A 16,517-nucleotide genomic window follows, 5' to 3' on the forward strand; every position below is an offset into this window, starting at 1 on the left:
AGTTAGGCCCTTGAAGGACAAGGGGAAAAAATGTAAGCGTAGGTTATTCTTGGAAATAATTTGGATCTCCAGCTCCAGACCAGAGAATCTTTGAACCTGCCTGAGCAAACTGTTCAGTGTCTGAGCCCAGCCCAACTCTGGACTTGCAGTTATAAAAAGGACAGAATCCAAACCATGGACCTGGATGCTCATAAGCTCCTGGGCATTCAGTATTTCTGGATTCAATTTTTTTTACCCTGAGCCCACTCCTAATTATTTATACAAGACATCTCTGAATCTTTTGGTTTGGGTTTGTCCTCACGTGCGCTCACTTATAATTTCGGGATGCTATTAAATATTTGTAATGCTTACTAAGCAAAGCTCTGAGTAGTGAGCCTGGATCAGAGCACCCAGAGATTTCTTCCACAAATTCCAAGTGCAGCGTCAAAGAAAAAAAAGGCAGTTCTGGGATTTACAATTACAGGATGTTTATCTTTAAGGTGTGCGCCTCCAGTAAGCAGGTTCTGAATTCATTTTGCACAATCATTGACATTCTTCCCTCTCAGCAAAATAATATTTCTTTATCTCAGTGGAACAAAGCAGGAGGCAAACAGAGCAGAAGAGTATGTGAGTATGTGTAGAAGAGCTTGCAGTCTGGTCACTTGATGACTCAAGGACTGCAAAACAGAAACTGAAGCTTAGCACGACAGGACAGGAACAAAAGAGCTTCACGTCCAAGGGGTGAGATTCCAAATGAGTTAGGGTTTTTTTGTTGTTGGGGTTTCCCGCCCCTCCCCCCTGCCTTCAAACAAAGCATTTCTCTGGGAAAGTCCACTTCCCTAGTGGAAACTCAAGCCCTAAAGTAGCTGAAATAGCCTTTTCTCTCTCCAGTTGGTCTCTGCTTCATGGCTTCATGAAAAGAAGGATTTTTGAGCAGGAAGTTATGTTGGTTAATGGCACAGGGCAGAGCTCCCAGAGGAAAATTCACCTACAGCCATTTTTAAGGTTGGTAATGAGGTGGTTTGTGGCCCTTTCTTTTTTTTTCCGTAGAGAACAAGACTGAGAACTAGATCCTGATTCAAATCCTGTAGCTCTTAGTTTTTAGACAGCTGAGCACTCCTTATTCCCCACAAAGTCCCCAAGAGATGCTGAGTCTCAAAATGATGCTACATGCAATAAACTTCCCATACTTCGCTAAAATTTCCAAAGAAACCTCAGGGAACCTGACACTCGAGGTCCCACTGTTTTCCACAACCATTGTCTTGCTTTCAGCTTGCAATTCTTTTGGTTTATAGGCACGCCACATCTGTGTCTTATTCTTTGTGTTCAAGCAATGCATCTCCGTTTTCTTGTATTGCCCTAATACTTAGTAAGCAAAACAGTACGTATGTTTTTGCAGTTGCTTGATTTTATATCTGAACCTTGTAGTTCCAGCGAGTATTACAACAATCTGCAGAGCTTTAAAGAAGTAGGGTAGATTGGGATGTTAACACACCAATTGGCCCCTTATCTATAATCTAGGTCTTTTCTCTAGATGCATATCAGTAAAGACCCAGCTCAACAGCCATAAACTTCTACTTTCAAGCAGTGCATGTATCCTGCTGTGTAACAACCCTTTTGATACTAAAGATATCTCCTGTGATGTTTTCTCCACTGCCAAGCATTGATTGCTGACATAAATATTTCATTTAATAAATATTATCAGTGTGTATGAGCGTGAGGGGATGATTCAGCAGTGTCAGGGGCCACTTGGCAGCAGTCCTAACAGGAAGACAAAAGTGATTGCTTCATAGCAAATAAGTCAGGCCCCAAATCTAGACAACTTAGAGAAGCGTCTTTTTTTGCACTAAATTGTCCTGCCTCAGGATTGCATTAATAATGACAACATATGCATAAGAAGCAATTTGTCAGGACAGGCATTTGCATGTCTGTCTGTTAAAAGGAAACAGGCAATGCCCAAAATCAGGAACTGAACCCAGAGCCAGGACACCTGGGTTCTCCTTCCAGCCATGCTCCTGCCCTGCACATCTTTTCCTTCCATCCATCCATGCCTTAATTTCTCCTTTGTAAAATGGGGATCATGACATTCACCTCTATAAAGCAGCCTCTGGGTCTGTGTAAGCTCATTATGATAAGACTAATCAAAAAACCTTTTCCATGCACTATCCTATCAGCCATACCTTTTTAAAGCCTTTCTTTGGAATGAAAATTATTGAAACCTACCAACTGTGCCACCTACAGCTGAATTTCCTTGTCAACCAGTTAAACACATTAAGCATGTCACCAAAAACTCAGCCAGTCTTGAGGAACTCACTGTGATCCAATTCCTTCCTTTTTTTTTTAATGTAGAAAATTGATAACAGACTTCCACAGCTAAATTCATAAAATCTGCTCATCCTCGAACCGCTATGCCAAAAAAGATCAGCCTTTTGTAGCCAAAATGCTGCATGTGTAAATACCAAATTACACAAATAGAAGTGTGCACTACTGTTCCTTACTTTGGTACCCAAGGACTTTAATTCAGCTGTTAGGCTGTCATAGCATTTTATCTAACACACAATTTCTGTGAGGTATAAAAAAAAATAATGGAGAGACCACAGTTTTATAGGTGCCCACAGATGAAGATAAACGATGAGACATTTATTCTTTCAGGAGAACGGCGTGCTCAAAAAATAATTGCATTTGTGTACTTGTGGTTACTCATGAATGAAAAAGCATTCAGTGAGAGAAATAAATGTTCACAAAACTTCCCTAAAGAAATCCAAATGTTTAAAAATTTGTTTGTCAGCAACAGATTGATTTGTGGTAAGAGTCTCTTTCAAATTAATGAAAGGTAAGTTTGCCACATTACTACTGGATGAATTCCAGGGAATCTTAGTTTGAGGCTGGTTGAAGATTAAATAGTATTTTAATTATTAAACATCTGTGTAAATCTAGTGTAAATCATAAATCCTGTCTGTGCCATATAATTTTTCTAATAGACTTGGCTTATAGTTACTATTAGTTTCCATAACGTGTATTGAATAGGTGTTGTACTGTTAAGTACTGTGAAAAGTGCCCTTTCTGTTACCTGACACAGACAGGACTGACCCCACTGCAGATCCCAAGTCTTGAAACATAAAAAACTGTCCAGGCTGGGAATGCGGTGTGAGCAAATAGCAGAGCCAAGTTAGACCTGCAGGATTACTGTGTGCTCTTGCGGGATGAGAATTCTGTTTTTAAACTGACTCCGAAATAAATATTTAGCTATAGGCCTTTGAGAGTCCTGGTTTGTTTGGGTTTACGTTCTACACCAGCACGTCACAGTATTTGGTAATTCGCATCCCTTGGGGTGGCTTCCTACTTAGAGCATTACACAAAGAATGCATTTTCAGGCTAGATTTCCAGTAAATAACCCTGCAGTTCCAGGAGATGGACTAAAATAGCAGCATGCCTGCAGCTTAATGCCACGTTAGTTAAGTTCTGATGTCTCTCTATTATTCTGATTACATCCTCTTCTGTCCCTCCCCCAACACTAGCATCTTTGTCAGTGTCCTCTTCCTATGAGCATCTTGGTTTTCACTAAGTTCTTCACAAACCCGTCTTTGCTTGCAAGCGTACTCTCGTGGCATCCTGCACTCTGTGTTGCTTGATTCATGCTTCCAACCCTTTCCATAGAGTCATCATCTTCCACCATCAGATTCACAACTGCTGTGTAGGTTCTGCCAACGCTGCCAAAAGCCTGGAGATACCCAGCACCTTTTCTCAGACTATTAGTCAGGAACAGCCTCAAAAAAGAGACCACTCTTAGTAAAGAACAATGACTGAACAGATACTTCAAGAAGTTTTAAAAAATCCTGTAGTGGATGGGAAAAATCTTAAAACAACGTGACAAAGATACACTTTATAAGTTGTAGTTGCCATGTGTCCTGCAGAATAATGGTTTTTATTAATAGCAGAAGAGTTTTTACCATGCCTAACTCATCGTTCTCACTCTTTGTAAATCCCTGATTCAAATCCAATTGGGTTCTCAATCTCAGTGAGTGCCAAAGATTGCAACTATGCATTGTATAATGCATATTTCCTTTAAACCTTTTCAGTGTGTTATTTTTTAATTCAGCTTAACATCTTCCTCTGCAAAAGAGCTAGGAGAACTTGCAGTTTACCCACTCTGCACTTCTGTCACATACTCGTTCACTTACTGTGTCTAAACAGTCCCAGTGTTTATTTGGCCTTCATAACAGTCTTCTGAATTTCTACACTTTACTGCTACCTGTCTACAGATTGCTTCCAGTCAAGTTATTGACACCCACTGCTCTCCCCTCATCCACAAATCCAGTTATTTTATCATAAAAGGCAATCAGATATGATTTACACTCAGTTAATCCATGCTGACTGTTCCCGGTGACCTCCTTCACATACCCAGAAGTGGCTTCCAAGAGGACATGCCCCATGGTTTTGCCAGGGACCAAAGGGAGGCTGACCAGTTTTTATTTTCCCAGATCATCTTTTTAGCCTCATCACAGCCCAAATCAAGAGAGACAGCAGGGTCTCTATAGACCTAATCTACAACAAGCAGAGTAACCTATGCAGACTTTAGCCCTCTCAGGAGGAATTGGCCAGAAATATATTGCCAAATTAGAGGGAAATCTGTGGTGGACAACTCAAACAGTCATAAATCTGAAGAAATATTAGTTACGTTTGTTTAACTTGTGGAGTAAGTCAGCTCTTTGGAAGTGGCCTAATTTTGCATACAGATACTGTGTTTGATTCAGCCATTCCTAAAATGCATCGTTCTCCTTTTTGCCAGCTAGCTTACTCCAGGACAGGGTGCTAACTGGCTGGCTGACATATCAGGGTGAGTTAGCAATGTGTTACGAGAAATGTAAGAAAAAAATTAATGCATTATTTTTGGTCTTGTTTTCATAGTGTTTTCTGCAGTCCCTCACTTGCCACTTGGTTTTCTTCTCTCTCCTCCTTATTTTCCTTTCATCCCTGAGTGTTTCTTCTCCTTTCTTCCACTGGCCTACATTGGCAGGAGGTATCACTGAGCAGAAGAGAAGCCTGTCTCTCACGTCTGTATAGCTTTACTACTACTCACTTTTTTCCAGGGCAGTACTTTCACTTATCCCCTATTTCACTCTGCAGAGGCAGCTTGGCCAGAATATAGCACATTTTCCAGCCACAGATGTCTATCGGATTCATGCCTGGTTCTTGAAGATGTGGTAGAAGGGACTTTTTTTGTTGTAATCCAACTAATACAAATGATCCCAAGCCAATATAAAGCAAATTTATTTTATCCTCTTTGCCTTGTACTGGAAGATCAGGTCTTTCTGATCACATGTGTTTGCCTTTGTTACATGAGGAAAGGCTGATATTTAATTCCAAATAAACAATTATTAGATATTCCATTAAAGGAAAATGACTGAATTTTTAATACATTCCCTTTCAAATATCAAGACGTGGCTACAGCTCTGGTCTTACAGTAAGTGATGTTTTCAAGGTCATGAATTTACAGTCAGATCCTATGAAGATTTTCCCTAAACTTCAGGGGAGTTTCCAACTGTGCTACAGGTCATTCTGCATGAATCCAATTGCAAGACTGGAACTTAAGATTTCCTCCCCCCCCACACCCCCCAAAACTCTATCTGACTGGTTTTAACTTCTGAAAGACGGAGTGCAGTTCCATTGTAGAATCTGAGTACTCTTTAACAAAAATACATACATTTTCATAAATCAAAACATGGCAGATCTATTGCCAAGAAAAGAAAATAAAGAAAAAGGAAAAAAAACCCTATGAAGACACTCACAAGATATTAATAAGGTGCTATTTAAAACACTCTCTTCTCTGATCAGAACTGGTTGCTGAACTGGTCCCTGCTAGTGATAGAGTATTCTCATGCAGAGATACCAGCAGCAGGTCACAACAGAGTAGCTCAGTTTACACCAATGCAGCCAGCAAGCACGTTTGCAGACCTACACCTTCAAAATTTTTTAATGGATGGATTTTAAATACAATGGGAAAAAGTGATCACTTAGTCTGATCATATCAAATTCCTTGATCTTTTATTTTTATTCCTTTCTTTCACTTTCCTTCTTGCTACCATTGCCATACAATGGAAGAAGGTGCAGGGGGAGGAGGGAGGGAAAGAAAGAGAAAGGAGTAATGTATTTCTTTGGCTAGTCCAATTCAGGCACATTCAAAGGGTTCTTCTGGTCAATCTTGCACATAAGGTTTTATCTCTAGTCAGGATCCAGAGAGCAATGTCCTAGTGCTCAACAGTAAAAGGGGAAATGTCACTTTGAAACAGGCTTTCTGTACTCGCTGTTATCTTTTCACAGCTTAAGAGCTAAGATACAGTGGAAAAGTAAATGGGTCAGTTTGTGCACAGGCACTGTTTCCGGAGAGCAACATTGCCAAGGAGGAGCAGCGGCTGCAGCAAAGGACAACCCACAGTCAGCATCACGGTGCTGTGCAGGCAAAAAATGGGATGCCTGCCAGTTCTCAAACCAAATGAGAGCAAAGCCATAGGTATACAGTCTCTAACTTCCACAGCTGCCGGGAAAGTCTGTGTTACATCAGTAACATTATAGGTCTCCTATGACTGCTCATCCCGGTCAGTATCACAGCTCCGATTTTAGTTGCGTCTGAAGTGAACTCAGCAAAAAACATCTTTGTCCTGAGTGATGGACAACTGTTTACTTCCAGTTTTATGTAACTCTATATGCACATCACAAGAAGAAAAAGACGACATCCACCCTCACCAATCGGTCATTTCTTATGGTGTTGCTGCTGCATGTGAACAAGCGTTATAAAGCACTACAGCAAAAGCTGTCACAAAATCCCAGTCCCAATGAAACAGTTGTAGAGCCTAGGATTTAGCTATTATCATGTTTGTTTACCCTAGCATCCATTTGACTTTAATGGGTAACCTAATGGGGAGTTTTTTGAAAGTATATTTTAATGTATGAATAAAAGGCAGGATTATCCATTCCTAGCACAGCTTGTCTCAAACAATTATGGACTCTGTGGCATCTTGCAATCTTGGCAGCTGTACTGTCGTCTTATATGGGAATATAGATGCATGTTTGTCTTGAGAGCTCCCAAATCCCCACATTCTCCATAGGAAAGAATGGGACAGGAAATTTCTGGGTTACTGGGCTCTTAGGCGCAGCTGTCTCTTTTGCTTTCACACGTATTTCTACAGCAAGATGAGAGCCATCTTAAGCGATGGAAACAGAGTCTCATTCAGCAATGTTTTTTTTCTCGTCTGCTCTAAAATAGTCTGAGTGTTAGGAAGAGTAACAAGCACCGAACTTTTCTCCACATACACGACTCACACAGAGGAATGAAACTGGGTTGAGATAAGAATTTTTTTTTCTTTTTAAGAAAATTGGTTTAAGTTCGGATTCCTTCAAATTAAGTTTACTATTGGAGTCACGAGATCACAATCTAGCAAAATTTACTGATTTCGGTACAATTTTTCCATGAACTTTTGAAGTTAAATATGTATTTAAGAACTTGCTTACTTCGGTGATCAGGCTTGTGACAGAAGATACATGCAAACACCTAGATCTCAGCTCTCATACCTACAGCATTAGGTATCAAGTTCCAAAGACACAGAATATTTACATTCTCAAATATTTTGCCATATTCTGCAGTCCTTAATCCTTAAGTTCAAAGAGAGTTTTCCTTGTTCAGTAACAGAACTTAGTCTATTTTTCCTCTTGTGTTCTTACACTCTCTTTTTATTCTGTTTGACACACATTGCTATAATAAGAAGAGTCTAAAATTATTAACTTTGCCTTACCATGTTCCTATTAAGCCAAAAGTAACTAGTAATCTATGGGGAAGTGTGAGGAATAAGAAAGGCAACGACATGTCCTAAGTGCCATAGTGGAACTAAACCCTCTTCCCTTCAGGTCCTGTTCTAGCTCTGGAAAGGTTTTTTCCCTTCAGCTATATTTTTGTGCTGTTTATCAAAAAAAAAAAAAAAAAAATATGTAGGCAGAGGTCTTCTGTGAGAAGCAGAAAATTATTTCTACTCAGTATTTTGCATAAATAGTTTCTGAGTAGTAGTTTTGGCTTTTGTTTTGCAATATAACCTGAGAAACAATAGTGGCTTGCTAGAAAAGATAAAGAATACATATTGAAAAGAAAAAAAAAGAGGCAACTAAAGTGCTAGAGATGTAACAAGACCACAGGCATGACTTTTCTGGAAAGGCTACAAGGCTTGAACCCCCCCTTGCACTGGTAGCACCCAAGCAGCTGCAGCGCAGCTCTGCGCAATTAAGAAGCTGCTTCCTCTCCCTCCTGGCAGTAGCCGCTGTCTTAAAAATGTACAGGGACCAAGATTTTCCAATGGTTATCGCTTCCATCTGAAGTGACCTGGTTTATACATATTTAAGATGGTCTGGGAGAGGATGCTGAGTGACTTCCAAAAAAATCAGGCTTTTTGGAGGGGCGAACAACATGGTGCCTAGGAAGTAAGGCGCTGCCGTGCAGGTTTAGTCCAGAGTGCACAGGAGAATTGGGAATTCAAAGGCATATTTTCACCGTGCTTCAAGGAAAGAAGAATGACAACAAATGCAGAATATTACTGGTAGTTCTGCATCAGTTACGAAGCTCTCACTAGAAGTAGTTTTAAGACTCCTAATATCTTTTAGCACCTCATATTCAATTCTCCTCAAACCAAATACCGCTTGCAAGTCAGGAAATGTTACTGCACCTCTATTTAAGTTCATCCCTATGGGAGTTGCATCTTATTCCCACTGACTTCTACAGCACAACTTCTGCTGTCATGCTTGAAGCCCGATTTGAAACCACACGGGTCATTCGGTGCTCTATCTGATTTCCCCATGGATTATTAGCGGTATGGTTTGTCTGTGCCATAATCTGTTCACACATTCTGACAAGAAAATGCACAGCTCAAAAGGTGTATAACATGAACCACTATTTTAGGCCTGAACCTCAAAAAAAAAAAAAAAGCATTAAACAGCAATGTAACCAGCTTAAAACTGCTCACATTTTAACTGATGACATTTTGACCACAGCATACAATCCCCAGACATGCAATTTACTGGATCTAAACAAGACAAAAGAAGAGGGGAGAAAACTCCTTGGAGTCTGCTACACGTGATGGACACAAGCGCTGCAGAAATCTGCTGATAATCCCCTTTTCGGTTTGTGTTCGCAGCTAAATCTACTTCACTTCCTATGATACTGAACATTATGCAGTCCTTTGAGGTCCACCACTAGCCATAAATCCCAGGCAGGAAACAGTTTTCAAGCCTAGGAGGAAAGACAGCATCTCATTTTCTAAAGCCAGTCCAGAGTAAGCGGGTCAAACAAAGTTTGGAATTGAAGCTCTTGAAATCCAGGATATAATTGTGTGTGTTTTTCTGTTTGTTTTGTTACCGGTTAACCGGATGCAACACATAAAACCATTTTCCTTTCTTATTTTTTTCTCTCTGACTGTCTCTTTGGGAGCTAACCTCTCCATAAGCCAGTGCTTGAGGTCATAGCTCCCTAACTTTACGACATCTGCTAGGTCAGATGCACTTGAAGAGAATCAGCTGCTTGGAGCAAGCACATTATTAACACACTGGAATCACAGGCAAATGTTGAAGGTGTCTCTCTCTCTCTTCATCTAACAAATACATATATCCATATATCCCGTTTAAAATTTCTTGTCTTGATCAGAGCTCTATCTCCAATGCAGAGCATTAGATTAATATTTCAAACTCTTAAATGTTTGAATTGTAAGAAAAAAATTACAAAACAAAATACTACCTTTACTTTTGGCACTAGGTACTGAATTTGCTTTGTACTGTATTCCTTCTAATGTTCTGAAAAATCCTAGAAGATTGAACACCTGAAAAAATAGATTGATGAGCTGTAATTTGTGAAAACAAAACCCTTTCTTGATGTTTGAAACTGAACAGCCAAATCCAGAGATTCTCCAAAGCACTAGCTGCTTATGAAGCACTTGGTCTCCCTTCTTATATTCATTATGTAAAACATTTCAGTTGTTTCAGTAGCACACATAAAAAAAAGCCAAATAATACCCAGGATTCATGCTTATCTCTCCATTAACAAAAATGTGTGTACAGATGAAGAGGAGAAACATACTTAGTAAGAAATTATTTCTTCTTTTTAAGTCACCAAAGGCTTGTCCTAGAGGTCCTTCAGGACACCTTTTACATACTATAAATGAGATGTTATTCTAAAATAGAGCAGTCAGTTTTTACACTATGGAAAAAATCTGCCTGGAAAAAAGTACACCAGGCTTGATTCAAAACTTGCACGCTGGAGTGCCAGGTTGGCATCAGTTGAAAGTGCAATGGAATTGAAAGGTTTCCATCTTGCTGCTAAGCTTTAACACAGTGTGTTAGATATTCATACTGCTTTGGCAAAGACCTGCAGCCTCAAGTGTACTAATTTCTGTGAAGCTTTTGAAACTCTCATTCAGGTGCCTGAAAAAGCAGAAGGTACAAGGGAATTGGTAACATACCCCTCAGGAAGTACCTGCAGTATCTGTATTTAGGGGATCAGGGTAAACATCCTTCCATACAGTTCATCTTTATGGTAGAGTTTAAGAGGGAAATGCTAGGAGCTAGATTCACAGCCACTATAAAGCCATCAAGCTGCAGTTACGCATTTATATGTGTTTAGACCAGCTATGGATCACTCTTCAACCATCTTCACCAAATCCAGTGTTATGAAAATAAAGAGGAAAAGTCATCATATATTAAATGCCCTTTTAAGCTCTGTCCACTTCATCCTCTGTCATCTAATAAACTTTATTCTTTCTGTGTATAGTAAGAACTGATTTCAGTTATTCACCTATTCATTTCAAGTCTGCTAAAACAGAAAACATTAAGAAGGCAAGATACACTCAAACTGATGCAGTCTCTTTACGGAACCGTAAGCCTGTTTCTATGCTTTTGCAGTAAACAAAGTCTTAAAAGAAAAGTAAGAATAATGGAATAAACAGACAAATTTAGCACAATAATATAAGAGTTATGTTTTCTATTTCAAAGCATTTTCCCTATATTTTATTCTATTTACATCACAGTAACAAGATCAAAAATTGGTTGAGGTTTAAGTTTTCATTTGACAGCCCCTAGGGAATGCTCTTCTGCTTGTCTGCAGAGACCGTACAATGTCTGTGGCAGTACCACAGTTGTTGCTCTTCCCCATGGCTGAGCCCAGGAGCCAGCACAAGCTGCCCAGCCTTGCCTGCAGTCCTCTCTCTGCCCTTGTAAGACCAGTGCACAGGAAGAGAGCAAGCTCTGGTAGTGGCTTTTGCCTGCAGGAGTTTGTCTTTCAGGAACTGGATTGAAAAGCACATCTGATAAGTCACCAACACAAGCAGCATGTTTAAACCAAGACACCTCAACAGAGAAAATGGAGCCTTTTATAAAAACATTCTTGCTAATCTACCTGATACCATTTGAGCCTGCAAAAAGGGCAAGTCTGAAAACAAAAATATCTTTTCTGTGCTAACTGTAAGTCATTTTGATTCTATCTGCATCTTTTGAGTTAGAAGGCAAAGCGTGGGGAACATAAGGATTTTCACATAGCATTTTACAGTCGCGTTGTTCATTATCTCCACCCAAAATAAGAAATATGGAGTGTTTAGTCACTCATGATTTTTTCAGTGGAAGTGAACTATGATCTAACGCTGCCACTTGGTTAGCACATTCACGACACCGTTACTCGTTTGTTCTTTTGTCAGCTGTGCTCTATCAGATACAGTACTCTCAGAATATATTTCTGAGAAGCAAGGATCAGAACGGAATTTGGAAAAAGATACCATCTCTGGCTCAGGGCATCCCTGAATTACAAATTGGTGGAGGATGGGAGAGCATACTGGGGTAAATACTGTTTTATGCTTAGCTTGGTTTTATACTCTCCGCTGACATCCACTGCTGGCCCTGCCAGGGACAGGACTAGCACCTTTGTCTGGCCCAGTATAGCAATTCTGACATGTACATGCCTGTACAAAATGAAGCTGTTTAATGAAGGAAATAACTGTCTTTAGTTACAATAAAAATAAAAAAGGTCCAGCTCCAGAGAAGACAGTACAGTTGCCATAGCTACCATTAGATCTCCATTAATAAAAAATTACTGTATTAGGCATGCTATACTGTAAAACAAAATCTTGACATGGAACCACCTGACTAGTTGCTGATAACAGGCACCATTCAAGATGTGATACAAATACTAGGTATTAACAACCTTAGAAATTGTTTACAGTTTGTGGAGAGGGAAATAGTCTTGCAGCTCATTTATTTCTTTGTTCCCAAATAATATATGAGGTTAATTAGAAAATCACAGGGAACCTTTCATTTTCAAATACAGTTTAGATTTTATTGTTTTTTAAAAAAGGGGGAAAATGAAGGTTGAGACTGTACTTCATCGCATCGGGGGTGATAAAAAGGCTGCATTGTTCTAGCATTCAGCATGGTCTGATCTGGTTTTAGAGTTGGAAAGTAGCACAATTCTTTGACAAAATAAGACAGTTAATGTTTTTAGCATGTAATCAAACAGATGTGTAAACTTATTCATCATGGGCCTCTCAAATTCATTTCTGAATGGATTTACCCAATTTGTGTGTCAGCACAGTCCTTTACTTGTCTGACACAAAGAACGACTGGGCATGTACAGGTCAACGTACAAACATACCCTGCTCTTGGTTTCTGAAGTATCAGCTCACACTGAAAATCCTGTTTACAACATCGGCTGAGAAGTCACTTTCTTAAACCCTTTTTGGTTTCAGTGCTGTCAGAATTCAGCTGCTCTGCATTAATGTTAACACATACAGTAAGAAAAAGAAAGGAGTACATTTAACATTAAAAATCTGTGAAATGTACACTAGAAGCAACTCAATACTCCTCTCTGAATGGTGCATTTTTATCAGCCCTACATGCAAGGACTACCAAATCACAAAGAGAAGAGATGTAAGGGCCCTTTCATCCTGACCAGGAGACAGGAAGGAGAAAAAGGAAAGGCCCTTGTGCCCTTTTATCGTACCTTAGGCCCAGAACATCAGGTTTCAGCATCTTTGGGGTTTGTAAGAGATTCTTTGGAAGAGATTGAATAAGCAGAGGATGGTAGCATCAAGGGGTCTGAAATCTGGCCAGCAGTTTGCCTAAGGTTTTGAGTATAGATAGGGTTTGAACAATATGAGTGGATTTTTACACTTACTAGTAAATTTATAATCAAGCTTGTAAATTGTTTCAAAACTAGTTCGTTTTGAATGGTGGTTTTTGCTAAAGTTTTATTTTAGCAAATTAAACTCTCTACAAAGACTACTTTAGAGGGTTTTTTCCTGCAAAATACCCATTCCCATGCACTTACCACCCCTCTCAGGAGATGTGAAGGCTGTAGCAAAGACATGACTATAGCAGATAACCTTCATTAAAACAAAAGGAAAGAAAAGCACAAGATGATATTTCTAACGTGTGAACAGGACAGCTATCTCATCCACCATCTTTTGAAAGGTAACAACAGGAACTCTTCCATGGATTTCCACAGTCTCTGCCAACCCCAAGCACATACATACACATAGGTGCAATGTAGAAACTTGCTCTGACTCAGAGTGTTGTCAGCCAAACTTGACTAGAATACATATCTCCAAACACTTAAGCCCCTGCTCTTAGACCTCATCTTTCTGAAAGCTGAGAATTAATTATCAGGATGGTTTGGTTTTGGTGTGGTTTTTTTTTGTTTGGTTGGTTGGTTTTTTCCTATTATTTTACATTCCGTTGCTCTTCTCTGCTTTCTGGCTTTGCTGGTGAAAGTGCCTACTGCTCTTCTGTTCTTGCTTCCCTTCCCTGATTTCCATGGTTCAGATGTTTGGAAATGCTTTGTAGAATTCTGCAAACTTCTTCCAGCTGTGCCAAAGCAAACTTGAACTCACAGCCTTCTGAGGCTTTCCCATCACTGCTGACACTCCTTTGGTGATGTGCCTGCTCTGAAGTTTTTGCTGGGGTTTTCTGATCATTTTTGCACATCCACTGTGTTACAGCTAAATGAGCTACGGATGCCAAGGGTGGGGGGAAAAAACCCCTACATTGCTTTCCCTTGGTTGGTTACATTACAGAGATGTTTAAATACAAAAAGACACAGAAACAGAGAGGGAAGGAAAGGGCAGAAAGAGAGAGAAGCACTGTGCGCATGTGTGTTTGAGAGAGATGGGGAACTGTAAATGAAGATGATCTTAGTGAAAAGAAGTACTGCCTCTTTAAAAATAAAATTAAAAAAATACCCTTGGTGTTTTCTTTAGTCTTTTTCATTCTTTGGCAGCATCCCAAAGATTTCACTGTCCTCGTCTCCAGCATCTGGAAACCATCAGGGTAAACAATAGAGTGCTAGGAACTGGAACCCCTGCCTCAGCTCCCGTGGGACCTCACTCTGGAGAACATGAGAACACAAACCATTGGACACCATGTGGTCAATTACTTCAAACTAACAAATCTGTGTGCCTTCCTATTTTCTGTTTTCCTTGGCACCACATGACCCTTTCACAATGGAACCCAGCTGTTGAAAAAGCCAGACATTTTCTTTTTTAACCTCTTGCTTACTTTCGTGCTTGCTTTCCATAGCAAGCTTAGGGTTGGCATGTGCTCTAGGTAAAAGTGTCCCGCTTATTAAAATCCTGGCTGGCTGTAATGTTTGCCTGTATTAGTCAGCAGAGAGGCTCGAGAGTATTAACTTAACAGGATCATACCGCAATGAGGACTCCACAGGTGGTCCTGTGTTTTCTGGGTTTCCTGACATTGCATGCCAGCACTTAAAGCAGATACACCAGGACACTTTTATAGCCTGCCTGTTTTGTGCAATCAATAATTGCATGTGCAGTTGTGACCTACTTTTTAAAATTTGTTCCTAGTGCAGGTGCTGTATTGGCAATTGCAAAGAGCTAAAGTCATCTCAAAACTAAAGACTGCTGAGGGGGGCTGCCCCTTTCAGTGCCGTTAAATAAACTTTGCTCTGGATTAACCATGCTAGCCCCACGACTGAAGCTGGTGGTTGGCAGGGGGGTGGGGCTGACAGGTCCTTGTTCTTTCCAGGCTTCTCTTTCAAAAGACAATCTTTGAACTGTCCAGTGTTACTGACCACACACAAGCCAAGACTTCTATATTATATTCAGATGCATCGTCTTATTCTGTGCGTTTTACTTTCATTAACTTCCTCCAAAGAGTGGGAATGCTGAACAGAATGGAACTGTGCGAGAGATTTAGGGCTTAATTTTTAAGTCACCTTTAAAGTTGCTGAACATTCCTAGCACATACTGAAGAAAACCAACTGACATTTCATGTATAAATAATCATACATGCTCCCAGATTCACAATTTTATTTCTGGGAGAAAGATAGGTACATATGTAATGCTACAACTAGAAAACAGGTAGAACAGGGACATGCCATGCAGTTGCATCCTTGCAGCTAGCAGTGCACCCAGACGTGGTGTTACATGCGTTTTGGCACTCAACTTCATCAGCTTTGACCTCAAACAGGTGATTGCTTATCTGCTGAGCAAAGACAGTCAGTTATATCAGTTCGTAAACATTAGGGAGTTGGCACTAGTATGGTCAGGAGACTTGTTTAGGGCAAATAGATTCGCAGTGCTAGCTATTTTGATCAAAGCTGTATCCCAATGTGAAAGGGCTATCACACTGAATTGGCCCAACCTATTTCCACAGGTTGATTGGCAAGGCTGGCCTTGCCTCTGAGTACAGGAGGATCTTTCTAGGCATTAGCTGTTCAAGCCCTGATTCTTGACTAAGCACTGAACACTAAGCACACTTTATTCATTTCCAGGGTGCTATACTGAACTATACCACCTTATTTCTATTAAGGTTACAGAAATTTGTAGAAACTTAGGACCCTGCCAATTTATTTCCACTTCCAGCAAGTAGTGGAGATTTTTTTTCCTTCTTTCACCCTTTTTGGATTATACATAAAATTTTTTCACTGTAATGACCTCACATTAAAACACAAACCAACTAATACAAACAAAATGAAACAAAATAATAATATAAACCTATCTGCTGTCAGCTGCAGATACCAACCATAATCACGAAAGTTGATAAGTTTAAACTTAAAAGGCAAACAAACCAGGAGACTGCTTGGGTAGGCTGAATAAACAGGGAATGCTTTAAAATGTTACCTGCAAACTTGTTAAAGATATGCTGCTGAGGCTAATGAGACAGATACCTGGAATTCGTGGAATCTTGTTCCTCCTCTTTCGGTGATGTGCAATGTATATTTTGCGTGCAATTTTACAGTTACATTTCTTTTAAGAGAGATGAAGATGAATCGTTAAATGGGTTTGCTGAAGGAACTGCTACTGCAGGATCTAGGCATCAAGCCATTTTGTGGCCAGTAGCATAAATGTATTTTTTTTAAAATCCCAGATCCAGCCTATAGCTCAGCAGTAATACTATGGAAGCTTTTTCCCCTTTTCTGCCAGAGGTTTTTGATCCCAGATGTCTGCAGAATTGATTAGCATGATACTGAAAGGACAGAAGCAGGTAGAGGGAAGGGGAAG

The 16,517-nt window shown here is 39.9% G+C and overlaps 1 protein-coding gene across 6 annotated transcripts in view; it reads left to right on the forward strand.

Annotated features, from left to right (window-relative positions):
• The window catches only part of ZCCHC24 (zinc finger CCHC-type containing 24), a 122,409-nt gene that overhangs the window by 64,178 nt on the left and 41,714 nt on the right, over nucleotides 1-16,517 (forward strand). The window contains exon 4 of one of the 6 annotated variants that reach the window (XM_068397923.1): nucleotides 9,013-10,953. The exons of the other annotated variants lie outside the window; for them this stretch is intronic. Coding sequence (XP_068254024.1) covers nucleotides 9,013-9,098 — 86 coding nt within the window. The 3' untranslated portion in view covers nucleotides 9,099-10,953. Of the gene's footprint in view, nucleotides 1-9,012; nucleotides 10,954-16,517 lie in introns of those variants that run through there. 6 annotated transcript variants of the gene reach the window in all.

The sequence above is a fragment of the Nyctibius grandis genome, chromosome 4 (genome assembly GCF_013368605.1).
Source record: "Nyctibius grandis isolate bNycGra1 chromosome 4, bNycGra1.pri, whole genome shotgun sequence".
NCBI classification, from domain to species: Eukaryota; Metazoa; Chordata; class Aves; order Nyctibiiformes; family Nyctibiidae; genus Nyctibius; species Nyctibius grandis.